The following is a 27,622-nucleotide window of genomic DNA, read 5'->3' on the forward strand; positions in this document are numbered from 1 at the left end:
ATTAGACCTGAGTGGCTATTAGAAATTGCACCACAGTTTTATGAGCTCAAATATATAGATGATTCCTCTAAAAGGAAATGGCCTCTGTGACAAGGGAAAGTTGCTCTGTTTCTTGTGCATATATATAGGTTGTTTTATTTTTGTAGTGAACTAAAAATGTGGAATTACGTCTGAGAGTTTCCATTTATTATTTCTAGGAATTTGATCTTTCTTTACTGTTGTGGTACCCCATGCTATTCCTACAAGGAGAAATTATTGAAGAAAGTATTAACCTTGTTTTACAGTTTTACTGTTATCTTGATGGAGCTAGTATCCTAAGTTATAATTGTTTTGTTACCTCATGTAAATGTCATTGAACAAAACAAAATTGCTTGCCTTTGGTTAAGTTGACAACTAAGATTGAATAAGTTTTTTTAACACCTGATAGTGAATTAAAATCATGATTGACCTAAACACCATTTGATTACTCCAATTGCATTTTTTCCAATTCATGCTTAAACCTTCTGCCTTGCTGAATTACCCGTAATCAAACAATTGCAAATGTGATGGTTATCCAATTATTCTACGGAGTACAATAATCCTTTTAGAAGCCAACATAGCACAAGAGATACAAATGCAAAAATCTAATGTAAAGCACAGAAATAACCGTAGTATTAATTTTCACTGAGATGAAACTCGTATTATTAATAGGGTAGTAATGTATTAGAATATAAAATCCATCTCTATCTCTCGACTGTCACGCAGCTGAAAGAGTCAGGTGCACTGGTCGCAACAACCTCTGGCACCTCAATGTTTTGCTTTGGCTCGTCTTTGGGAGTGGTACGGTAGTACTTGAAGTAGAGAATTAGCTGAGCTGCACTAAGTAATGCACCGAGACCATTTGGAATCTGCTCATTCAAGAAAATTATGGCCATTCTCAATCAAATGTCAAGACAGAGATATATATTCATCTCGGGTTATGCCACCACTAAATTTTGTTGGCACATATATATATTATTATTATATTATATATATGTATGTATCGGCTAAAAGTTGGTTTTTGTTGCTTATCTGAAACCATAATATTTTACTCTGATTTTCTTTTTACTATTTTGGTTTGGTCCAGCAGCAGCGCGAATACAAGTACCAAAGTACTGATTTGAGCCCCTTTTCATTTTGTCTCTGTTGCATATTATGAATAACTAAATGAGCTCTGTGGAGATTCATGGAATGACCCAAATAACTCTAAAATGACAGAGAAATATTAAGCAGGAAATTTCTTAGGTACAAAATGCTACGCACTAAACAGATTTTGGTTTATACCAATTGAGAAAATATTGCTAACCAAGATGTAGAGGTCAAAGCGAAGGAGAGAGTAGGACATCCAGCAAATCCCATTTAGAAAGCTGATGAAGGAGAGAGAAAATGGCATGTATTTCACACTCTTCGTGTCAATCACTGTTTTCTGTCAAAAGATGCAAAACAGAGGGAAACTGTTAACTAAACAGATATCTCTTGTGGCAGATTATTACATTCTTACAGTGTTGAATTTGCGGTAAGTAAGATCGTTAGCCACAGGGCACAACTTAATTGGATCTTTTCTAATTTATTTTTTTGCATTCATACTTGAAAAATATTAATCGATTAATGAAATGACATTTCATAGAATAAATAAAACAAAGCTCCAAAAAATCTAGGTTCATAAGCACTCAATAATGACTGAATTAAATTAAAATATGATATGAAATTTAATTGATGTCTAACTTATTTCAAAATGTGCCTAGGTACCAGTTCCAATATCATAGAACATTGCTGTTTTGGTATGACATTCAGTTCCACAATGTTTAATCATTAGGAAAACACATGCTTCAATAGAAACACAGAACTCTTTGCCATTTTTGTACAGAAAGTTTCTTTCTCAAATATGTGCTAAGTCATGATCGGCCTTCTCTTAACCAATGTTTCTTTTGCAAAACAGAGAAACTTGAACAAAAAGATGCAACCACCTAAAATACTTCTTTTCAGGTTTCTGTTTAAAAACTCACCAATTACTGACAAATATCATGCACCTAATCTGGCCAAGTTCCCATCTACCAAATAGAATGCACATGCATTTGTGACTCCATATATAGAAACATACAATATATCTGATGTTCAATCATCTTATTGAGTGTATGTATGAGTTTCAATTTTGGTGGACCCTAATTTAATGTAAACCTGAATGAATTTAAAATGTTTTTAAGACATCATGCTGTCAACTTTCTTGAAATATCAAGCTAGTAGGAAATTTTGGCTACTTGTAAAGTTAAGAAAGGTGATTTAAAAGCATCTAGAGTAATAACTAAATTAGAACCCAATTTTGTAACTCAAATTGATATACAAACTGAGAACATTATTTATTCAAGTTAAGACTTAAGATGACCAAATTAAGGCATAATATATATATATATATAATAAAAATAAGATCTGATTAACCGTGGTTTTTTATCCAAACAATCCTAAAGCCAATGACACACATCTGTAATGCAAATACTAAGGTATACCACAATAGCAATGGCAAACTACATATTTAGTTCTTTTCAAAATTGTTAGTGTTGTGACACTTGATAAAAACTGAGCCAACTTTTTAGTTAAAGCTCAGTACATATAATATCATAAATGACCAATACACTTCCATGCACATTACAGCTGCTTATAAGAAAAAAGATGTTCTTACCATGATAGAAAGAGGTGATGCATACATGGCAGTGCCAAAGATGACACAGAGAATACCCACAATCTCTGTTCTCTTGTTGTGAGTGTGGGCACCACCAAGAACTCCAGCCAGGACAGCCCCAACAAATACTAGCTCTGCTACCAATATCCCCAAAATTTTAAGCTGCATTGCAAAGGAATATGTATTATAAAAATGTTAGTATTGGCAGAATACACAACAATGATATAATTTATCATCTTCCATGTTAACATAAAAAGAACAAGAGCTAACACGGAGGCGGCGTGGGGAGAAGGCAAAGAAAATGGAGATGTAGAGAGCCTCGATCAGTAAGCCGGCGCCATTGATGGTGAGAACGAGGACGCTGTTTGGATGCACAATCGGTAGCCCGTACACAATCCACATCATGCAATTCAGCAGCGTAGCTAGGTATGGCATCGGCGAGAACTGCTCCACTGCCTTCTTGCTTACAATAGTCATGAATGTGGGCCTATTTGTTCATCCAATGTTCAAAAAAAAATAGTTACTATAGTTTGTTTATACATACACTTTGTGTCTGAGCTAATGCACTCAAAGAAAGTATTATACTATTAATAAATTGTTTAATTAAGTTTATCTTAATAATAGGTTAATAAGAGTACCATCAGGTTAAATTTGCTGTTAATATAACTGCAAAAAAAGAGGATAAAAATGCAAATTTGCCAAGTCCAAGAGGATGCAGATACATAGAACTTTATGGACTGGACTGCTGGAGTGCAAACCAAATTCAACAGCATAAATAATTTAAAGTTTATGCATTGCAAAGCCAATTCATACGTTCTCATGCACATTGAAATTTAAAGATACCAAAACCGCAGAAAACCTTAAACCTTTTTTTTCCATAGTTGAAATTTAAATTTGCAAAGATTAAGGGTATACAAAATAGGAAACTATAATAAAAGCATCAATCTTTGAAAAGGCAAACCTAGAAACAACAAATATCAAATGTCAAAGATGCAGTGGAAACATACCTAGTGCTTTTTAAATTTTATGGTACAGCGGAGAACAAAAGTAAATCAGAGGCGCTGTGTTACGTATTTACACTATTTGCATACTAGTCCAGAAAAATACTAGTCCAACAAAAGTCATAAATTAATTTGACAGACTTTTTCATACTAGTCCAGAAAAATACTATTTGCACTATAGATTCGCTTATTGCATCCGGTTAACCAAAAATTTAATTCTTTTTGAACAACTCTATCTATGAACAACGACAGTCATAATCTCAGAAAAAACAACAGAGGTTGTATCCTCCTCAAATCTCAACTACAGCAAACATGAAAAGGATGCAAAATAGATTGAAAATCTCATCAGATAGCGGATCTAATTAAAAACGCAACGTAAATAGGACGGATCTAACTATTGCGATAAGAGGAGATCAGATAAGCTTACAGTGGAGAGAGGAACAAGCCGAAGGAGATCACATTTCCTGAAATAATGAAAAGAGAAAGCGATTAAACTTTCTAGTCTGACAAGATGGAGAGAGAGGGAGAGGAATAACTGGAGATCGCCATTTGTACGTACCTATTATTCCAACCACTGTGCGTACTGAACTTGTGGAAATCATTTTCGCGTGAGGGAGAGAGCGAGAAAAGGAGAAGGAGAGATGCAATATGCAGAGAACGAGAGAGAAGCAGTGAAGCAAGAGGTGGGACTGTGAGAGAGATATATAACTTCAGCGAATCAAGCGATTAAACCCAAATAGAAACTAAAATTTTAACCTGGATTTACTAATTAGACGGGATCCAATTCCACCCCAGGTACCTCACTGAAGCATAATTAGAAACCAACGGTCTAGAATCGTCATTTTAACTTGGCACTTCTCAAAGCACAAGTAATACTGGTCCCTGGGCTATCCCAAATAGAAACCGTTTTTTAGGTAATCTGGGCCCTCCGTTTCAATTCGTTTGTGTCAGGTACCTGAGAGGATTCGGATGCAATTAGACGGCCGTTAGTCATTTTAAGTATCGCCGTTAAGTATTAGCATTATGAAGAAACTGACAACAGACACCAGACGCCAGACAACAGTCTTCTTTTTCTTACAACTTTTTAACCGGACGTATTTAAAATGACCAAAATAACCTTTTTAAAGAATTTGAATATTATTGATTTTGTGGGGCCCACCGGGCTTGGAAGCTTCTCCAACTTTTTTTTCTGTGTGCGGCGGTTGGACCCCTGGTAGGGGTGTCAATAACACCCGTGACACCCGTTTAGACATTTGCTCTCGGGTAGGGTACGGTTACCTCGGCTATATCCGGGACGGGTAGTCGGGTAGGACGGGTAGTTGGGTAGAACGGGTACAGATAGGTAGGGTAGGTTTTTAAAAAAGTGTACCCTATCCGTGCCCGTCTCGAGTAACGGGTACGGGTACCTCGGATAGGGTACGGTTTTTTTTTTTCTGATTTTTTTGTGTTTTTTTTACTGTTTTTTGTGTTTTTTTTGGTGTTTTTTGGTGTTCTTTTTTTGTGTGTTTTTATTTTTTCTATTTTTTTTTACAAACCAGCGGGAATTTTTTTTAAAAATTTGAATTTCAAAATTAAATGGGTTAATGGGTACGGGTTAAACGGGTAAAGGGTGCGGGTAGAAAGGGTAAAGTATGCAGGTTCGGGTTCGGGTAAATGGGTGCGGGTACGGGTACAAGGGATTCGGGTAGGCGGGTTTCGGGTACGGGTAAGGCGGGTACGGGTTGGGCGGGTTTTTTCTCAAATATTGGTACCCTACCAGTCTCAAACCCATACCTGTGTACCCGTTTACCCGCCTATACCCGGGCACGGGTACGGGTACCTCGGGTAATGGGTACGGGCTGGGTAAAACGGGTAGTACCCGAACGGGTATTAGCAAATGTCTACACTCGTTTATCCTACCCGTATCGTATTCGATAAGATGAGTATAAATAAGATTTTTTTTTCATTAACTTATTGAGTATGAGTATAGGTATGGATAAATATTTTGTTTCATTAGATAAATAAGTATGGATACAGATAAAGGTTATTTTGTACCCGTTGGGTAACGGATAATTATATAAAATAAATTATATCATAAGAAGAATATTACGCTAAATATTTTATTTTTTTTATTTGAATATTTTATTATTTAGTTAAAGAATTGAATTTGTTAGAAGAGATATTTGTGATTTTGATTTTTTTTACTTAATAAAAATCTATTACTTAGAATTAATTGCATATTTATATTTTAATTTTATATTAGTAATTGTAATTGTATATGTATGGCATAATAAGTTTTGATGGTTTATTTGTAAAAATAATAAAACTATTATATTTGTATTATTCGTTATTCGTCAACTACCATTTTATCTTAACGGGTATGGGTAGGATAGGATAAGACAAATTTTTAACGAGTATAGGTAGGATATGAATAAGGTTAGTTCTTAGTGGGTATGGGCATAAAAATGATTCCACCTTATCCGTATCATACCCATTGACACCCCTAACCCCTGGGCCCTGGGGAGATGATAAAATTGATTATTTGCACATTTGTGTAATTTTAATATTTAGATTTGTTAATCAACAACAGAAGATAAAATAAATATTAATTCTAAGTAAAGAATGATAAAAATGTTTAGACACTAACGCTCATTTAATTCTAAAGTAGAACATTATAATTAGGCGTTTTCCTCTTTCAAAAAAGCTGAGCATTATACCAGATATCTGACGATTCTGACATGACAGTCTCTGCATATTATTAACACTTGCTTATTTCTTCATAAAAAAAGGAAAAAGTTCCTTTTTTATTCAAATGGAACAAAATGATCTTTGTTTCGACTAACTAAAGTGTCGTCACATCTCAGATGTCTTTAAAGAATGTGGATGGATCAATTTCATGGGTAAATTCGGAAGGCCGGCCCGGCCCACTATTTGTTAAAGAACTCTTTTCATATCGCCTGAAGTAACTCAATTTGTGAGTTTAGATCCGGGACCGTCAAATCTGGATTGACACGAATATTAAAGGTATTCTGTGCATGCACCTCTGGCTGGATTAACACGAGTTCTGATCAGACGGTCCGAATCTAAACTCTATCGCGTGGAGAGTTGTATGGCTTCTTCTCTCCCTTGGATCCAATCAATTAATAAATATGACCACCGTTTAATTTCAATCGATCAGACCAAATGATTTGAATTGATTCAAATCAGAACCTCTCAACTATGCTCTTATGTATCATTAATTTTAATCGAACGGTGGTCCGTCTAGAAATGATTCGTTTAAGCTCTGATTAAAATTAAACGACATAAAAGTTTGAGGGAGGAAGAGAGAAAGATGACATTTAGAAATATTGAACTCGTTCAATTAAAATCAAAGAGCATATTAGTCATTATTTTTTAAAATAATTAAAAGGATATAGAAGAGAGTATGTTAAATTTGTACAAAGATATTAGATATTTTGATACTTTGATGGATAAATTAGCTATTTTTAGATGGGCATATTAGATTTTTTTTTTTTTAATCTTAAGCTGCATTAAGGAGAATTTATTTGACAATTAAGTTAAAAAGTAACTTTGTTAAAACATTTTTAAGCTAAGCAAAAAATTTAAGTCTTACATAATCATGTGGCTTAAGAACTTGAGCAAGTTTTAAAAAATAAACAAAAGAATTAATGAATAAAAAAGTTGTATGCATTCCAAATTTACTTGACATACGTGGTATAATATAATAGGTTGTAGTATATAATCGTAGATTTTCGGAAAGATTTCGATAAAACAAACTAACAGCTATACTGGAAGGGGGCCCCTGTATCAGAACTAAGTGCAGGTCCCACATTATAGTTTCACAAAGCCATATAGTGATAGTCTATAGAAGATCCGTCAGAATGAAAAATCGCATCAGTGACAGAAGCTGAGAGTGGGCCGGGCATCTTCGTTAAGATAAATTCTATTGGAAATTTGGGTGTAATTGCCAAACGAACTTGTACTAAAAAAAAATACAATAATTGACCAAGTGCCATATATTAAAAAATATCACACTCAAAATAACTTGACATACATTAAAAAAAAAAAAAAAAAACACACACACACACAATAAAAGACTATGAAAAATTGAAGAGACAATAAAAAGGAGCAATAAAGGACACACATGTGCACCATTGTGGAAGTTTCGGTTTTGGGCGAGCCTGCCTGTGTATAGAGGTGTGGACTGGTTCCGGTTTAGTTGGTTTTGAACCGAACCGAATTATTTTGGATCAAACGGTTCGGTTTTTCGGTTTAATTAATAGTTTGTTTTCTAAAACCGAATTATAACTTTGGTTCAGTTCAGTTCAGTTTGAAAATTTTCAAAAACAAAATAACCAAACCGACTGAACTTTTATATATTATGAATTTGGTCCGGACTTTCCCGGTTTATTTTTTAATCAATTGCTTTAAATACTTCGGTTTATTTCTTAATATCTCAATTTATTTCTTAATATCCTGGTTTATTTCTTAATATTTCTTAATATCCCGGTTTATTATAAATCAATTGCTTCACAAACAAAAATTAATATATTTCGTTTTGAACCGAACAAACTGAAATAAAATTTTGATTCGGTTCGGTTGCAATACTAAATCAGTTCGATTCGATTCTATTTTTGAAACCAAATGATAACTTTAGTTTGCCTAATTCGGTTCGGTTTCAACCAAACACCCTTAGGCTGTGTGTGGAGATCTTTATCAAGGCCTCAAGGGCAAATTTTAGCTCCATTTCTATGATTCTTATTTATATATTTGCTAACATAAGACTGTAATTGTATAGAATTATATGGAATAAAAAAAAAATTGAGTGTGGAATTCCACCAACAAATTACAGGTTTTCATGAGCATGGAATGTACGGCAAAAATATGAGATGAGTTACGGTGAGCCATGAAGTAAAATGAGTTGGTGCTCCATGACACTGTATTTTTATTTTGAAAATCCAAACGACCGATCCGAACCGTTAGATGTGATATCCATATTGAAGTGTGCTTGGAGACCAAATGTTATATTTTTTGGAATTTTTTTACTATTTATTAAGCAATTTTGAAAACTGTTGTTTTGCTGTGAACAGGAAAAAACAGTAAAAATTTATGGACCACCGGATCAGCGATTTTCAAAATTACTTAATAAATGGTAAAAAAAAAATCAAAAATATGTAAAATTTGGTCTCCAAGCACATTTCAATATGGAGATCATGTTGAGCGGTTCGGATCGGTCGTTTGGATTTTCAAAATAGAAATATAGTGTCATGGAGCACCAACTCATTTTACTTCATGGCTCACCGTAGCCCATCTCCAAAAATATATAAAAAAAATATTTAGTTGTAAGAATTTTCATGGAAATTAACTCAACTTAAAAAAAGCTTCTTATATAATCATGTCAAAATAATGATCTACGCCTAATGCAATTACCAATTTTAGTATTGATGCACAATTTTCAAGGCTAAAATCAAATAAATGAAGTGAATTTCACACGTGTTGTTTCTAATATAGGAATGTGTTTTTTTTTTCCCGTCCGAAAATTTATAACCTGTAAATAACCATTTTAATCTTTATTAACAAGTATATAATCAAATATAATTTAGTACTAAATTTTAGTCCTTGAACAAAATAAAAATTTGTCCGTATAATAATTGAACAATTTAAATCGAGAATTAAATAGAATATGACATTAATAAATTAGAACGATCTATTAAGATCATAATTAGCATGTCAGAGAGCTATTTTGACAATTAGGATAGAAAAAAAAATACCTAAACAAAATAAGTACGGGGCCGTGAAATACCAAAAAGGTAAAACATTTTTACTGGACCTGAAAATTTTATTAAATATCCTTCATTTAAAATTACTTTTTTAGAAAATTGTGGACCATAAAAAATCTTACAATTTTTAAAAGCTTTTACTATTTTTATGAATTTTTTAAAAATCATTGTTTTTCAGAAAATCGTGTACCATAAAAAATTAGTGATTTTAAAAAAATCCAAAAAATAATAAAAAGTTTCTAAAAATTGAAAAATTTGGTCCCCAATCACAATTTAATATGGAGATCAACTCAAATGGTTCGGATTGACGTTTTGACCTTTGAAATTGAAGATACAGATGTAAAATACTCGTTTTACTTCGCGAAACACCGTAGCCCACCTCTCTCTCTCTCTATAGACATGTTATCTTCTCCAAAGCAGCTCCGATTATATTATTTTTTTATTAATTTTTTTTAATGAATAAAAATATGGGAACCGTAGATTGTACGTAAAGACATAAATCGATGTTCATTTTTATTTCAGTTCTCAATATTGAATTGGGAAAAAGAGTGTACAATGTGATATCCGATTTTTTTATTTATATCCATAAAATAAAAGGAATTTAAAAAAATAACCAAACGGGTTATGAAAATCGAAAAGTATCCAAACCGGTTAACGGTTAACCGGACCCAAATTAAATTTCCGGTTAACCATTAACCGGATTCATTGAAATAATCCGGTTAACCGTTAATCGGATCTTTTTTTTTTAATTTTTAAAGGTGGGGGTCATGCATTGGGGTGTGGGCATGTGAAAGAAGGTCCGGTTAGCAGTGAACCGGTTTTTTTTTTTTTTAAAACATAATTTTTTATTTTTTTTATTTTTTTCTATTAAAATATTAGAAATATTGAATATATTTCTTTGAAAATAGATGGAATACAATATAATTTGATTTATTAGAAAGACTGCAACAAATAGCCCGGTTCAATATTTTTCAGATCAGATTTTTCGCGGCTGTAAGAAAAATTAATATATCTCTTTATGTGTTATTGAAAAAAAAAATGCTTAGATTCCGAGTTATTGATCCCGGTTCAAAAGTCACTTCTATGTAATCTAGAAAATATTGTGATCCTTCTAGGACATTTAATTTATGAAAAGTTGTATCTATTTTGAGAATTCTTTTTTAAAAACAATCATTAAATAAATTAAAGTTTTTGTTTTTTTTTTCAAAAATAGATACAACTTTTCATAAATTAAATGTCCTAGAAGGATCACAATATTTTCTAGATTACATAGAAGTGACTTTTGAACCGGGATCAATAACTCGGAATCTAAGCATTTTTATTTTTTTTCAATAACACATAAAGAGATATATTAATTTTTCTTACAGCCGCGAAAAATCCGATTTGAAAAATATTGATCCGGGCTATTTGTTGCAGTCTTTCTAATAAATCAAATTATATTGTATTCCATCTATTTTCAAAGAAATATATTCAACATTTCTAATATTTTAATACAAAAAAAAAATTTGTTTAAAAAAAAAGAAAAAAAAAAAGAAGGAAAATGCACAAGTCCGGTTAACCATTAACCGGACTCAAATCAAATTTCCGGTTAATGGTTAACCGGACTATTTCAATGGGTCCGGGAAACCAATAACCGGAAATTTGATTTGAGTCCGGTTAATGGTTAACCAGTTTGGGTAGTTTTACAATTTCATTAGCTAGTTGGTTAGTTTTTTAAATTTATATTTTATTTTGGATATAAATAAAAAAATCGGATGTGATATCTAGAATGAGGCTATATAGGTAAAGTGCGGATCAACTCATATTATAGAATCATATTGTTTCTTTTAAATTTCAAACTGTCAATATAAATCTCTCAATGTAATATTTATATGAAAATAGAGTTAGACCAAACTTTGTAGGTAAGTTAATTTAATTGTCAAGAGCTTTAGTTTCCATCAAGGAACGAGAAAGAGCATAGGCGCAAATTGATAAAGAAGATGAAGCGACTCTTTTCTTTTCACTCTTAATTCAATTTTATGTTACTAATTTAAAGAAACATCTTCATTTGAAAGGAGGAGATAAAAAGAAATAATGTTAAATTTTTAGGACATGTTGAATATTAAGATTTTTTAGTGAGAAAATTGATCATTTAAAAAAATATCATGAATGCACTAAAAAGTTTTTCATTAAACTATGGATAAAAAAAATGGGTAAACCGTAGACACAAATTGATAATGTCAATTTTTATTGCAATTCTCAGTATCGAGGAAAACAGGGTACAATGTGAAATATATATATATTATGAGGAGGGTTCAAATGCTTTCATTTTTTGTGCCTCCATCATGCCTCTATTTTTAAAAACTTTAATAATTCAAAATTTAAAACTTAAAAGTCAAAATAAAACCGTTGGATATGATCTACATCATTTTATCTATGCACGTGTAAAAAATTATGACATTTCAATTTTATTTTTATTGTCATCAAGAGCTTGTAAAAAACACACTAATTTGGATGATTTTTAGACGTTGACTTTTGAACTTAATGATTCACATAAAAACAAAATTGAAATGTGATAATTTTTTTATGAGCACATAGAGAAAATAACATAGATCACATCTAACGGTTTTATTTTGACTTTTAAGTTTTAAATTTTGAGTTATTAAAGTTTTAAAAGATGGAGACATAGTGAAGGTACAAAAAATGGAGGCATTTGAACCCTCCTCTATTATATATCTACTTCATATTTTAGTTTTGGATCTATGAGTGAATAGTATCCTCTACAGTATTACTGACATGTGAGTCCCACCTCTTAGACACAGTTTCAGTACTTTTCGTTTTATGTCACGAAACAGGCTTTATATGAGCTCTTTAAAGTCCACATAAGGTAGCATTGAGTTTGATAATTTGTTTGTAACACTTTGGATATTGAAATTTTTTATGACTTTGGATTTTTTTTAAGGAATTTTTGGCAGTTGGATTACTTTGGATTTCAAAACTTCAATTTCTGCGTCAAAAGATTGCACCCAAAGTTCTTAAATTGAATTATGATAGTTGCCCTGATTGTTAATTAAGCTTCTAAAAAACATCATATATTTCAATAAATTTAATAAAGATGTTTTTATCTCGAATTAAACAAATACTTAATTTGGTTGGCTAGATTCCCATTGATCCAACACATTCTTAATAATTTCATCACCATTAATCATTCGAGATACATGTTTTTATTATATTTTTGTCATATCATAGATAGAAAAGGTGTTTCATAATTTTATCATAATTGATCATTTGATATACATGTTTTTATCATGTTTTCATTATTTCTTAGATACAAAAAGTGTGAGAAAAAATGAAAACCGTAAGTATAAAATATGATCTAGTTTGAAAGCATAACTATATAATAACAATCTTGGAGACTTGAACTCATTTTTTAAACTTAGTAGAAAAAATATCCCAATAACGAAGTTTATAATAGTCTTTTCAAACATTAAAAAAAAACAAATTGAAAAACAATAAAAAAAACATTTTATAAATAAAATATTATCTATTAATATATTTTTTTTAATATTTTTGAGACATTAGAGAAAATCAACACAGAGAAAAAAAATTAAGAATTATTTTTATATCTAAAAAGATTAGATATTTTAGTTTATTTTCAAATAATTGTTGTTTATTAATAATTAATTTCATGCTTATTAAGTTAATAAAATTGCTATGGCTATAGATTATATAACTTTGGAGGCTCTTACTTTATCTCGCACCTAAATGCATTAATGGGTTTTCAGTTACACGTTTGTCTCAGAAGTAAATACACTAAGTAATGCACTGAGGCCGTGGGAGATCTGCTTATTAAGAAATTAAATAAGTTCTATATCAACTGTTAAGACTGAGATATATTAAATTATTTGATATCTTACTATTATATTGGTTGAAGCGAAGAAAAGAGTAGATCATCCAACAAACTGTACAGACAAGGTAAAAGTTAGTGGAACAAAAACTAACATGTATTTCACATTCCTAGTTCAAAATTACTGTTTTATGTTCAGAAAGATAAATTCATAGCATTGTAAATGGCAAAATATACAGATAAATATTTGGCTAATAAGAGCAAAATAATGCCTTACCATGATCGAAAGCGGAGAGGCATACATCAGCGTGTTAAGTGTAACGCATATAATGCCTACAATCTCAGTACTTTTCTTATGAGTGCGAGCACCACCAAAAACACCAGAAAGGACAGCCCCAACGAGCGTGCACCATCTCTACTGCCAAAACGCGCAATATAACAATCTATATTATGCAAAAGACATTCTTGTATAATAGCTCAAAACTGCAGAAAAAGTAAAATTAATTAGAGAAGAAAGCTTAATTACCCGGAGTCGCGGGTGGAGGGGTGGAGTAAATGTAAATGATGATGATCCAGATCATTTCCATTATGATCCCTACACAATTGGTGATGAGCACAAGGATGCTATTTGGGTGCACGGATGGAATTCCATAAATAACACCCTCCCATGCAACTAAGAAGCGCTGCTAAGAATGATAGCGGTGAGAATTGGCCCACTTCTTTGTTGCGCACTATGGTCACGAATGTAGTCCTATTTATTAATTTAATTTTCAAACAAATTGTTAGCTACAGGTTAAAACCTTGAATAAGTAAAGAAAAGAGAAGATAAAAGAAGAACAGAGGAAGAAAGAAGTTTGATTTCTTTTCTTCCATGTATTTATTGAATCCAAGAGTGATTAATAACAGTACCATCAGGTTAAATTTTGTTAATATAACTGCATCTTAGCTAATGCACTTCTTTTACCTAGTATTTAAAAAAAAAAAGAGGCTAAAAATGCAAATTTGCTGAATCGCAGAGGAGCAGATACATAGAACTTTTATAGGATGGACTGCTGGAGTGCAAATCAAATTCAAGAGCATAAACAATATAAAGTTTATGCATTGCAAAGATATATAAAGGCAAACCTAGAAACAACAAATATCAAATGTATTTATTGAATCCAAGAGTGATTAATAACAGTACCATCAGGTTAAATTTGTTGTTAATATAACTGCAAAAAAGAGAGGATAAAAATGCAAACTTGCCAAGTCACAGAGGTCAGAGGATGCAGATACATAGAACTTTTATGGGCTGGACTGCTGGAGTACTGCAAACCAAATTCAACAGCATAAACAATTTAAAGTTTATGCATTGCAAACCAAATTGTCATGCACACTGAAATTTAATGATACCAAAACCGCAGAAAAACTTGAACCTTTTTTTTTCCATAGTTAAATTTTAACTTTGCAAAGATTAAGGGTATACAAAATAGGAAACTATAATAAAAGCATCGACCTTTGAAAAGGCAAACCTAGAAACAACAATTATCAAATGTCAAAGAATCAAAGATGCAGTGGAAACATACCTAGTGCTTTTTAAATTTTATTGTACAGAGGAGAACAAAAGTAATCAGAGACACTGTGTTACGTATTTACTAACAGTTATAAATTAATTTGACACACTTCTTCATACTAGTCTAGAAAAACACTATTTACAGTTTTACACTAGAATCCAAGTTTGCTTTATGCATTCGCTTATTGCATACTGCATTGAGCTAATGCACTTATTTTCAGGTATTTGCGAAAAAAAAGGGCTAAAACTGCAAAATTGCCGAGTCACAGAGGATACAGATTCATAGTAACTTTTATGGGCTGGACTGCCGGAGTGCAAACCCATTTCAATAACATAAACAACTTAAAGTTTATGCATTGCAAACCCATTGCAAACCTTCATACCAAAACCAGAGAAAAGCTTAAAACCATCATACCCAATGCTTTTTAAAGAGTTAAGGAGCAAATTGATGAAGAAGATGAAGCGACTCTTTTCTTTTCACTCTTAATTCAATTTTTTTGTATGACTAATTTAAAGAAACATCTTCATTTGAAAGGTGAAAGGAGGAGTTAAAAAAGAAATAATGTTAAATTTTTAGGAAATGTTGAATATTAAGATGTTTTAGTGAGAAAATTGATTATTTTAAATTTTTTTATGAATACAGTAAAAAGTTTTCCATTAAACTATGGATAAAAGGGATAAATAAGAAAATGGGTAATTAAACCGTAGACACAAATTGATAATGTCTATTTTTATTGCAATTCTCATTATTGAGGAAAATGTGAAATATATATATTATATATCTATTTTATTTCATATTTTATTTTTGGATCTATGAGTGAACAGTATCCTCTACAGTATTACTGATATGTGAGTCCCACCTGTCAAACACACATTTTCAGTACTTTTCGTTTTATGTCACGAAACGGGCTATGAGCCCTTTAAAGTCCACATAAGGTAGCATTGAGTTTGATAATTTGTTTGTAACACTTTGGATATTGAAATTTTTTATGACTTTGGATTTTTTTTAAGGAATTTTTGGCAGTTGGATTACTTTGGATTTCAAAACTTCAATTTCTGCGTCAAAAGATTGCACCCAAAGTTCTTAAATTGAATTATGATAGTTGCCCTGATTGTTAATTAAGCTTCTAAAAAACATCATATATTTCAATAAATTTAATAAAGATGTTTTTATCTCGAATTAAACAAATACTTAATTTGGTTGGCTAGATTCCCATTGATCCAACACATTCTTAATAATTTCATCACCATTAATCATTCGAGATACATGTTTTTATTATATTTTTGTCATATCATAGATAGAAAAGGTGTTTCATAATTTTATCATAATTGATCATTTGATATACATGTTTTTATCATGTTTTCATTATTTCTTAGATACAAAAAGTGTGAGAAAAAATGAAAACCGTAAGTATAAAATATGATCTAGTTTGAAAGCATAACTATATAATAACAATCTTGGAGACTTGAACTCATTTTTTAAACTTAGTAGAAAAAATATCCCAATAACGAAGTTTATAATAGTCTTTTCAAACATTAAAAAAAAACAAATTGAAAAACAATAAAAAAAACATTTTATAAATAAAATATTATCTATTAATATATTTTTTTTAATATTTTTGAGACATTAGAGAAAATCAACACAGAGAAAAAAAATTAAGAATTATTTTTATATCTAAAAAGATTAGATATTTTAGTTTATTTTCAAATAATTGTTGTTTATTAATAATTAATTTCATGCTTATTAAGTTAATAAAATTGCTATGGCTATAGATTATATAACTTTGGAGGCTCTTACTTTATCTCGCACCTAAATGCATTAATGGGTTTTCAGTTACACGTTTGTCTCAGAAGTAAATACACTAAGTAATGCACTGAGGCCGTGGGAGATCTGCTTATTAAGAAATTAAATAAGTTCTATATCAACTGTTAAGACTGAGATATATTAAATTATTTGATATCTTACTATTATATTGGTTGAAGCGAAGAAAAGAGTAGATCATCCAACAAACTGTACAGACAAGGTAAAAGTTAGTGGAACAAAAACTAACATGTATTTCACATTCCTAGTTCAAAATTACTGTTTTATGTTCAGAAAGATAAATTCATAGCATTGTAAATGGCAAAATATACAGATAAATATTTGGCTAATAAGAGCAAAATAATGCCTTACCATGATCGAAAGCGGAGAGGCATACATCAGCGTGTTAAGTGTAACGCATATAATGCCTACAATCTCAGTACTTTTCTTATGAGTGCGAGCACCACCAAAAACACCAGAAAGGACAGCCCCAACGAGCGTGCACCATCTCTACTGCCAAAACGCGCAATATAACAATCTATATTATGCAAAAGACATTCTTGTATAATAGCTCAAAACTGCAGAAAAAGTAAAATTAATTAGAGAAGAAAGCTTAATTACCCGGAGTCGCGGGTGGAGGGATGGAGTAAATGTAAATGATGATGATCCAGATCATTTCCATTATGATCCCTACACAATTGGTGATGAGCACAAGGATGCTATTTGGGTGCACGGATGGAATTCCATAAATAACACCCTCCCATGCAACTAAGAAGCGCTGCTAAGAATGATAGCGGTGAGAATTGGCCCACTTCTTTGTTGCGCACTATGGTCACGAATGTAGTCCTATTTATTAATTTAATTTTCAAACAAATTATTAGCTACAGGTTAAAACCTTGAATAAGTAAAGAAAAGAGAAGATAAAAGAAGAACAGAGGAAGAAAGAAGTTTGATTTCTTTTCTTCCATGTATTTATTGAATCCAAGAGTGATTAATAACAGTACCATCAGGTTAAATTTTGTTAATATAACTGCATCTTAGCTAATGCACTTCTTTTACCTAGTATTTAAAAAAAAAAAGAGGCTAAAAATGCAAATTTGCTGAATCGCAGAGGAGCAGATACATAGAACTTTTATAGGATGGACTGCTGGAGTGCAAATCAAATTCAAGAGCATAAACAATATAAAGTTTATGCATTGCAAAGATATATAAAGGCAAACCTAGAAACAACAAATATCAAATGTATTTATTGAATCCAAGAGTGATTAATAACAGTACCATCAGGTTAAATTTGTTGTTAATATAACTGCAAAAAAGAGAGGATAAAAATGCAAACTTGCCAAGTCACAGAGGTCAGAGGATGCAGATACATAGAACTTTTATGGGCTGGACTGCTGGAGTACTGCAAACCAAATTCAACAGCATAAACAATTTAAAGTTTATGCATTGCAAACCAAATTGTCATGCACACTGAAATTTAATGATACCAAAACCGCAGAAAAACTTGAACCTTTTTTTTTCCATAGTTAAATTTTAACTTTGCAAAGATTAAGGGTATACAAAATAGGAAACTATAATAAAAGCATCGACCTTTGAAAAGGCAAACCTAGAAACAACAATTATCAAATGTCAAAGAATCAAAGATGCAGTGGAAACATACCTAGTGCTTTTTAAATTTTATTGTACAGAGGAGAACAAAAGTAATCAGAGACACTGTGTTACGTATTTACTAACAGTTATAAATTAATTTGACACACTTCTTCATACTAGTCTAGAAAAACACTATTTACAGTTTTACACTAGAATCCAAGTTTGCTTTATGCATTCGCTTATTGCATACTGCATTGAGCTAATGCACTTATTTTCAGGTATTTGCGAAAAAAAAGGGCTAAAACTGCAAAATTGCCGAGTCACAGAGGATACAGATTCATAGTAACTTTTATGGGCTGGACTGCCGGAGTGCAAACCCATTTCAATAACATAAACAACTTAAAGTTTATGCATTGCAAACCCATTGCAAACCTTCATACCAAAACCAGAGAAAAGCTTAAAACCATCATACCCAATGCTTTTTAAAGAGTTAAGGAGCAAATTGATGAAGAAGATGAAGCGACTCTTTTCTTTTCACTCTTAATTCAATTTTTTTGTATGACTAATTAAAAGAAACATCTTCATTTGAAAGGAGGAGTTAAAAAGAAATAATGTTAAATTTTTAGGAAATGTTGAATATTAAGATGTTTTAGTGAGAAAATTGATTATTTTAAATTTTTTTATGAATACAGTAAAAAGTTTTCCATTAAACTATGGATAAAAGGGATAAATAAGAAAATGGGTAATTAAACCGTAGACACAAATTGATAATGTCTATTTTTATTGCAATTCTCATTATTGAGGAAAATGTGAAATATATATATTATATATCTATTTTATTTCATATTTTATTTTTGGATCTATGAGTGAACAGTATCCTCTACAGTATTACTGATATGTGAGTCCCACCTGTCAAACACACATTTTCAGTACTTTTCGTTTATGTCACGAAACGGGCTATGAGCCCTTTAAAGTCCACATAAGGTAGCATTGAGTTTGATAATTTGTTTGTAACACTTTGGATATTGAAATTTTTTATGACTTTGGATTTTTTTTTTTTTTTTGAGAAATTTTGGCAGTTGGATTACTTTGGATTTCAAAACTTTAATTTCTGCGTCGAAAGATTGCACCCAAAGTTCTTAAATTAAATTATGATAGTTGTCCTGATTATTAAGCCTCTAACTAGCTTTATATATTCCATAAATTTAATAAAGATGTTTTTATCTTGGATTAAACGAATACTTAATTTGATTGACTAGATTCACAATTGATCCAACAACACATTCTTAATAATTCCATCACCATTAATCATTCGAGATACATGTTTTTATTATATTTTGGTAATATCATAGATAGAAAAGGTGATTCGTAATTTTATCATCATTGATCATTCAGGATACATGTTTTTATCATGTTTTCATTATTTCTTACATAGAAAAGGTGTGAAAAAAAATAAAAGATCAAGTTTATAAGCGCAACTATATAATAATAATTTTGGAGACTTGAACTCATCTTTTAAACTTAGTACAAAAAATCTGCCAATAACAGAGTTTATCTTGTCACTCATAAAAGAAAAAAGACAAAAATTTTTTTTTATAAATAGAATATTATCTATTAATATAATTTTTTAATATTTTTGAGATATTAGAGAAAATCAAAATACATCGAAAATCTTATCTAATGAAAAACACAATAGAACAAGAATTTACTCACAGGGCCTTAAAATCAATAAAAAGAACACTGATTAGCAGCTGGATTGAGGCAAGTAAATTAAGAATTGATAGCAATCATTGTACCTAGAATTCCGAAAACACTGTGAGCTGACATTTTTCTATGGCGAGAAAGAAAAGAAAAGAGCAGAGATAGAATGAGAGGAGAGGGAGAGAGTGAGAGAAGAGAAAAAAAAAAGTGTAAAAGAAAGTAGAAACTGAGGCGGTTAATTAATTTTGGAGTTGCACTCGGATAATCAGGTACCTAATTCAATCAAATAGAACTGAACCGTTCTGAATTGTTTTTTTTTTTTTTTCAAAATTAACACGAATCTCAAACACATCTAATTCATCCGTTTTAATTTGCTAGAGTCAAGTACCTGATAGGATATATTCTCATACTGACCAATGCAGAGGCTGGTCCTTATGTGAGCATGACTTCCTGAATTGTTAGAAAAAAAGAAAATTCTCAATATTAATAAGCTAATGTATACAAATAAATAACAAATTAAAAAAATTTAAACAATGTTTTGTGAAGTCTTCTTTATTGCACATACGTTCTTCAAGTTAATAATTTCGTTGAAAATTTTCATTATATAAAATTGAAGTGTATCTGTAAAATCATGAGTTCAATAATATATGATCCATTTTGTAGGTTATATATGCAATAATTTGATTCAATTTAAAATTTGATCACTATTCGAAAATCAAAATCCATGTATAAAATTAATTTCAAAATTAATATAGAGTTTATCATTAGACGCATAGCGGAAAATTCAAATACTAGCAGTAACCTTATTCACTTCATACACCTCGACACCTCGTGTCAAATCCACGCCATAACAACTGCAAGCACATCTCTACCGGTATCCACACGAACAAGTTGACAACCAACAACAAATCGAAGTGCTAGCGCTAATTCACAGTCCCCTCCTAATCTTTCCTTTCTCTCTCTGTTTCCGAACTGTTCAAATAGATAGTTCAGATTTTTCCAGTTTTTATCTAAAATCGAAATATGCTTCTCTGTTTTTCTTTATCTTTTTATGTCTGTACTTTATGATCCAAAAATATATCAGATATATATATCTCCTCCGAAAATTAACAGTACATGCATGTATATATAATACATCGTACCTATTTAGATCGCACACATTCAGTTCGCATCCAATCAAAGAGATCTATCCAGATGAATCAGATCATATCAAATTAGAGAGATTAGAATTTTAAACCCATTACTAATGCAGTCCAATAAAACTTAATAATTAATTTAGACCTAAAATATTATGAACTGTTAGTACGAACATTTCTAATACATTTAACAGTATATGATAAACGACAATGAGAGAGTTCCATAAATTAAAAAATATATTAAATAGAAATTAAGATCTGCTTTAGTGAACATATATAATTCTGAAAAGTTGCACATTTGCTCGGTGCAAATGACTCAAAGTAATCAAATTTTCATTTAACAAAATGATTAATTAATGTGGCATTCATCTCAGAAAAAAAATCTGACACGTACTTGCATAAAAAGTGACTAAATAATCTAATGTATTGTAATTCTATTTTATAAAAAGAACTGAAAATTGTGAATGCATGTAAAAGTTACAAATTTTTAATGGACAAATAAATTTAATTTATAGAGAACATATATATATCCTCTATTTCCCTCGTTAATTATTTTCCTCATTGTTTTGCGTTTGGACACATTATAGGCACAACTAGAGTTGTAAATATGTATTTATTGGACGAATTGATACTGTTAAGCGATTAATCGTTATATAACTTATTATTCATAATTTTACGAATAATTTTACGTCATTAAAATTATGTGCATATATTTGTCATTGTTAAAAATAATTAATTTAACTCATCAAACTTATCAAATAATTAATTTATTTTAACTTAGTTTCGTTGTTAATTAATAAATATTTAATAAATATTTTATCTAAAAAAGCTCAAATAAGGCAAGACAGTATGGTACATATATATAACAAATAAATGCAGAAAAATAATAAAAATGTCCAATTAATTGATTGTATAAATAAAATAAAATAAAGATAATTCGCAACATTTTTTTTTCTTTTAAAAAATGAAAAATCGAACGCTGGAGAGTTAGCCACGTGACGACACTGATTGATTGGAAGAGGGGATAGCTCATATCGATCCGTGTATTTTTTTTTTTCCTCAATCTAAAATTAATGAGCTTTTATTCAAATGGTTGGAATATTCCCCTTTTCTTTCTTTTGATCAGTATCCAATTTGCATCCATATTAATGCATTCAGAAATATCACACACCTTCAAAACTTGCTATAATTAAACTGTTGGAGAAATTCGAAAAAAAAAAATAGAAAAAATCATTTTAACCCTCCAACATTAAAATAACGGTTATATTATGTGAGGATATGGCAGTGGAAAAATTGTTGAAATTATCATTTTAATTCTGTTGAATTGATTTAAACTTCTAATTTGTCGGTTTTTTTTTATGATGTTTATTACCATTACACTCATCCAAAATTCAACCAAAATCAATTTTGTCAAAGTTCTAAAAGTTTACCATTTCCATATTCTCATATCTCAATCTCCTATTTCAATTTCCATATATTCTATTTTAATGATCTAATTCTCATACCATTAATTATTGGAGACAGTTAATTTTTTGGAAAATTTTGCAAGCTAATTATTTTCTATCTTGTATCATAAAAAAAAAGACATATTATACACATTTTGCACACCTTTTGCAAGTAAATAAAACTAGTATACACTTGATAACTTAAAAAAGTGCAAATTTTTTTTTCAAGTACTTATCTATCTTGCATGTTTTTCCCAAGAAATATCACTAAAAAAACAGGAGAGCAAATGGAATTAAAGGTTGTCAATCTGGAAAATTCTTCCATGCCAAATTGTACATTGCCAATAATGAACAAACTTGGTCTGACCTAGATACTACGCCTCTATCAAATATAAGACAAAAATAAAATAATGACCAAATAAATGGCCTCTTCAGTTACAATTTTAGCACAAATTAACTTTCATATGAAAATAATAACAAATAACAAATTATTAGAATTTCAGAATAGAAAATCCAGGAGAGCTTTATTTCGGCCTTTTAACGTCAACGAACGAAAATTCAAAATAAGATTCAGAAATTTTAGCAGCTGTTCAAGAACACATACTTAGAACAACCATGATAATTTCTATCCATCCTTCACGAAAATTTTAATTTATCTTATTCACTTCTCAATTCTTACGAATTTTCTTATATATATATCCCTAATTTAATTAGTGTTATGTTAAATATAGTTAATTAATAAAAACCTTTAGTTTATTTTTGATAAAAGTTACAAAGTCAAAATAACAATTGACTCTCAACTGAAAATCAAACATGCCCCCATCAACATTTTTCAGTTTGGATACATGTATGACTAAATTTTAAAATTAAATATATTCTATGATTTGATATATTAATTAATCTTAACTTGGTAGCTTCCAGGGGCCTTGTCTAAAATATTGAGTTTTCAAAGGGTTTATACGCAAAAGGGGTTTATTTATCAATTGTTTAGGCCTTGAGATTGTCACTAGGCTTTCAGATTCGTGTTAAACCTTTAAGATTTATCCACTGGGCTTCCGGATTAACATGGGCTTTATGAATTGTACTGGGCTTCGAAATTTGATCATTGGGCTTCGGATTTAAATATTGGGCTTCATGGTTCGTGTGTATGGATTTGTTTTAAACCGGCCTACTGACAAGCGGGGCCCTTCTCCAGTAGACATTGGTCTTCGATTTAAATGTTGGCCCTTTGATCATACGGCTGCATCAAGATTCACATTTCGTTTTAAACTTTCTTTCAGCGCCGAGATCCAACAACTTTGTTTGCTTTGAGATTCGTGCCCAACCAGATATGGGTTAGGGTTGGCCGCGATGGTAGGGTTCTTCAGCTCTGGCGATGCTCCGGCTGCGGCAAGGTTAAAGGAGGGTATGGTTGGAATCTTATCGATGCCAGGAACTCATTGCTTGGACCCTTGGCTGTCGACGATCACTGGAGGTGATTGTTCTTGGCTGAGCTCAGATTTCTTGGTACCAATAATTGGGTTTTGATCCGATTCTTTCATATTTGCTTGAGGTTTTCTTCAAATACTTTTTCATTCGGTATCTTATCGAGGTGGTGAAGCTGTTTGTTGCATCAATTTGGATTTAGGTTGAACTTTGGGCATGTTTCAAGTTTTGAGCCCTCGGCTTGGTACTGGAACAGCAGGTAGTTACTTTGTGATATGGCTGAGGCTCAGTATGGTTGTGTTTGAGTATGTTGAAGTAGATTCAGGGGATGAAGGGTATACATAGCACAGTATAAGCTGTGCTATGAGGCTTGTTGTTCACTGTTTGTCATATTTTCTGCATGTTTTTGTATATAAAATAAAGTTTATTTGTTACAGTCATGTTCTAAAATAGATTTAGTGCTTATCTTACATTTTCCATGATTTTATAGCATTTATTTGACTACTGTTCAAGGCAAGCTTTAGATTACTGCTTCATAGTGCATATTTTTACTGTTTTTGCCATTTCTCATGGTGTAAAATATCTCGATTCATTTAGATTTATTCATTAAGGCATGCACAGCCTTACTCTATAATGTCAAGACTACTAAGTAAATAGACTTGCTTTTGCTCTGTAAAACCATATAAAGAACTCTCAAAATGACCTAGTGAATTAATCACAGTGAAAAGGAGAATTCTTAAAAAAACTGAAAAACTGTGAAATATGTATATTGTTGCTGCTGTCAACACTTTGCACTACTATTCGGAATAGTTTTTTTTTTTTTTAGAGATAAAAAAAAAAAACCTGAAATATGTATAGTGTCGCTACTTGCATAGGAAATAACAGTTGCAACATCGGAAAATTGAAGTGCGCAAGGCTGTATTGGCAAAACATTCTCGAAAGCTGAAATTACAAATAGCTTTCAAAAAATAAAAACACTTGAATTAGCTTTGGTAGGGGTGCGCCAGGCCTGTACAGTAGTGCAGCGTACGGGCGACGCGTAAGAGCCCCGGCAGCAAGCTACCGTGGTGGGCCCTTCCCCACAAAAAATTAATTTAATATCGTTGTGAGCACATGGCCCACATATCAGATATTAAACTGATAAGAACAGATACTACACTTGATCTTAGCCAAAAGGCCGAGAAAGGTATGAGTTGTTCTGAAGCCTTGCCTCTTATTTTATAGACTCTCGGGAGACTCAGTGATGATACATAATGATTGTGGGACTAAGCCATCGATATCTAACCGTAAAGCAAACCGGTCGCATCTATCGTTTGCTGCATAGGCTTCTAAATAGAGTGGGTTGTTCCTGGACCAAAGGATTGGTCTCAATATGGGCCTCACTTTATGGCCTATTAATATGTATGATCAGGTTTGTACTTTTCAGTTCAAAAATCAAAATACTTGATTCAATAAAAAATTATTTTTCAATTATAAAATCACAAAGCTCCTCGTAAGTAAATTCATGGGATGATCAGTTCTTAAGACATCGTGTTGATAATATTCTAAGCAGAAAATATGTTTTAAGGCAATTAAAAGGAAAAACAAAATGAGCTTTGTAAATATTGCTACAGCAATTTTCATATGTAGCCGCTACCATTTGGCAATCCACATCAATGACATGTGGGGTGGCCTCCCAATAGCATTTTTATTTTAGCAACACAGTTACACAAAGCATCCTGCGATCAGATCCAATCCGTGTTGTAAATAACAGTATACGGTTATTGGACTGACAGAATATCATCAAGTGATTAATCAGAAATAAGTGGAAATAATTGGTCATAATCGAAAATAATTAGTTGATTAATCGAGAAAATCTGTGACGATTTAATTACCACCAACAACTAACTAGCCAATTATTCAGCCTAAATAGACGTTTTTTACAACACTTATTCCAATTCCAACCGATAAAAATTTCTCCTTGGAAAAATCCAACCTGTATATGATAAATGATAGAAAAGAATTAATAATTGGAGATCCAACTTGCAAAATTTCCAAATAAAAAAAAATAAATGTCTCCAAAAATATTCTCCAACAAAGATATGAGAATTAAGAAAATTAAATTGGAATACATGGATATTGAAATAGGAGACTGAGATATGATTATATGTAAATGATAAACTATTATTTGAAAAAAATGATTTTGGTTGAATTTTGGATGAGTGTAATGGTGCTGAAATGACAAAAAATAACACATAAATTATACCTTAAAATCAATTCAACAGAAATAAAATGATAATATCAAATAATTTTTCCGCTGCTACCCTCGCATAACCGTTATTTTAATATATATGTTGGAGTGTTAAAATGACCAATTTCTATTTTTTATTTTTTCAAATTTCTCCAGCAGTTTATAACAAACTTTGAAGGCGTGTGAATTTTTTTAATGCAATATTGATCCACCTTCTTTTTGAGAAAACAATATTGATGCAAATTGGATACTCAAAAGAAAAGAAAAGTAAAAAAAAGATTCCGATCATTTGAATAAAGTTCATTAACCTGGACTAGCAAATTTAGAAGTAGATTGGTTTAAATGGTTTAAAATTATTATTTAAAGTCAATTCGATAAATTTTAAAGATAAAAAAACACTTAAAGTACTAATAAAAGCATAGTAGCCAAACTCAATTATATTTTATGCATCTATTTTTGTACCACACAAGGACTTTCTGGTCCAAATTAAGAATCTACTTTTAATTAGAATATAAAACTCGATCTACATTATAATTAATGTTTGTCACATATTAGATATTTTGTCTAGTACTTGTAACAAAATGTACATGTACAAAGTAGGGGTGTTAATGGGTATGATACAAATAGAGTATTTTTGAAGTCATAACCACTAAGAACTGATTTTAATTACATTTTATTTTTATTTATTAAGAATTAACTTTATTCTACGTTACTCTCATATGTTAAAATTATTGGGTAACAAAATAGTAGTGGGTGAATAATGAATACTACTAATATATTAATTAATTTTATTATATTTTACAAAAAGAATATCAAAACTCATTCATTCAACATGTGCAATCATACTAATAATGAAAAGAAATTAAATGTGCAATGAGCTCCAACTAACCATTGTATTTGACGTAAATTGTGCTTTTCATAAAGCAAGTGAATATAAAATCGCAAATAACTCTTCGAACGAATTCAATATTTAAACATACAAATAAAAGTAATATAAAGTAATATGCTTAATATTTTTCTTATAACAAAAAAACACATATTGAATAACAAAAGTACATCACTAATTATTGTTCAAACACTATCATAAGAAATATTACACAAATAAATTTTACCATAACTAATTATTACTTAAATATTATCATATAATTACACATTATTGCTCAAACATTATCATGTAATTATATTTTTTTTTATCCGTATTCTTGCCGGTTTAACTAATGAAAAAAAAAATCCTTATTCATATGTATACCCGAGAAGCTAACAAAAAAAGCCTTATCTATACCTGTCTTATCGAATATGGAACAAATAGAGTAAACTATTAATGCCCATTTTCGGTGAAAATTTAGATAGAAATAGCCCATTTCAAATCAAACAGAAGATTAACCATAATTAATTGAAGTGTGTGTAATTTTTAATGCTTCACAGAACCGAGTAAAAAAGATTACAAAAATTATTTTATTC

At 30.8% G+C, this 27,622-nt stretch overlaps 1 protein-coding gene and 1 non-coding gene across 2 annotated transcripts; both read right to left on the reverse strand.

Moving 5' to 3' along the window:
• Positions 1–557: 557 nt before the first annotated feature.
• Positions 558–4,370, reverse strand: LOC144563210 (bidirectional sugar transporter SWEET6b-like). The gene is made up of 6 exons (XM_078312636.1): positions 4,256–4,370; positions 4,124–4,160; positions 2,966–3,182; positions 2,696–2,857; positions 1,325–1,444; positions 558–887 (listed from the first exon to the last, which is right to left on the reverse strand). The coding sequence occupies exons 1-6, from the start codon at positions 4,296–4,298 to the stop codon at positions 723–725; spliced, it is 744 nt and encodes a 247-aa protein (XP_078168762.1). The 5' UTR covers positions 4,299–4,370; the 3' UTR covers positions 558–722.
• Positions 4,371–24,924: 20,554 nt separating this feature from the next.
• On the reverse strand, positions 24,925–25,121 carry LOC144563732 (U2 spliceosomal RNA). The gene has a single exon (XR_013514402.1). It is a non-coding gene; the product is annotated as a U2 spliceosomal RNA (small nuclear RNA).
• Between the last annotated feature and the right edge of the window lie 2,501 nt (positions 25,122–27,622).

Source organism: Carex rostrata, chromosome 12 (genome assembly GCF_964058835.1).
Source record: "Carex rostrata chromosome 12, lpCarRost1.2, whole genome shotgun sequence".
NCBI lineage: Eukaryota > Viridiplantae > Streptophyta > Magnoliopsida > Poales > Cyperaceae > Carex > Carex rostrata.

Bases quoted from the DNA above. Each gene is read 5' to 3' on its own strand.
- LOC144563210 (XM_078312636.1), bottom strand. From the start codon at position 4,298: ATGATTTCCACAAGTTCAGTACGCACAGTGGTTGGAATAATAG. The intron at 4,161-4,255 runs GTACGTACAAAT...TCATTATTTCAG, and splicing joins CACAGTGGTTGGAATAATAG to GAAATGTGATCTCCTTCGGC. The intron at 2,858-2,965 runs GTTAGCTCTTGT...TTTGCAATGCAG, and splicing joins TCTCCCCACGCCGCCTCCGT to CTTAAAATTTTGGGGATATT.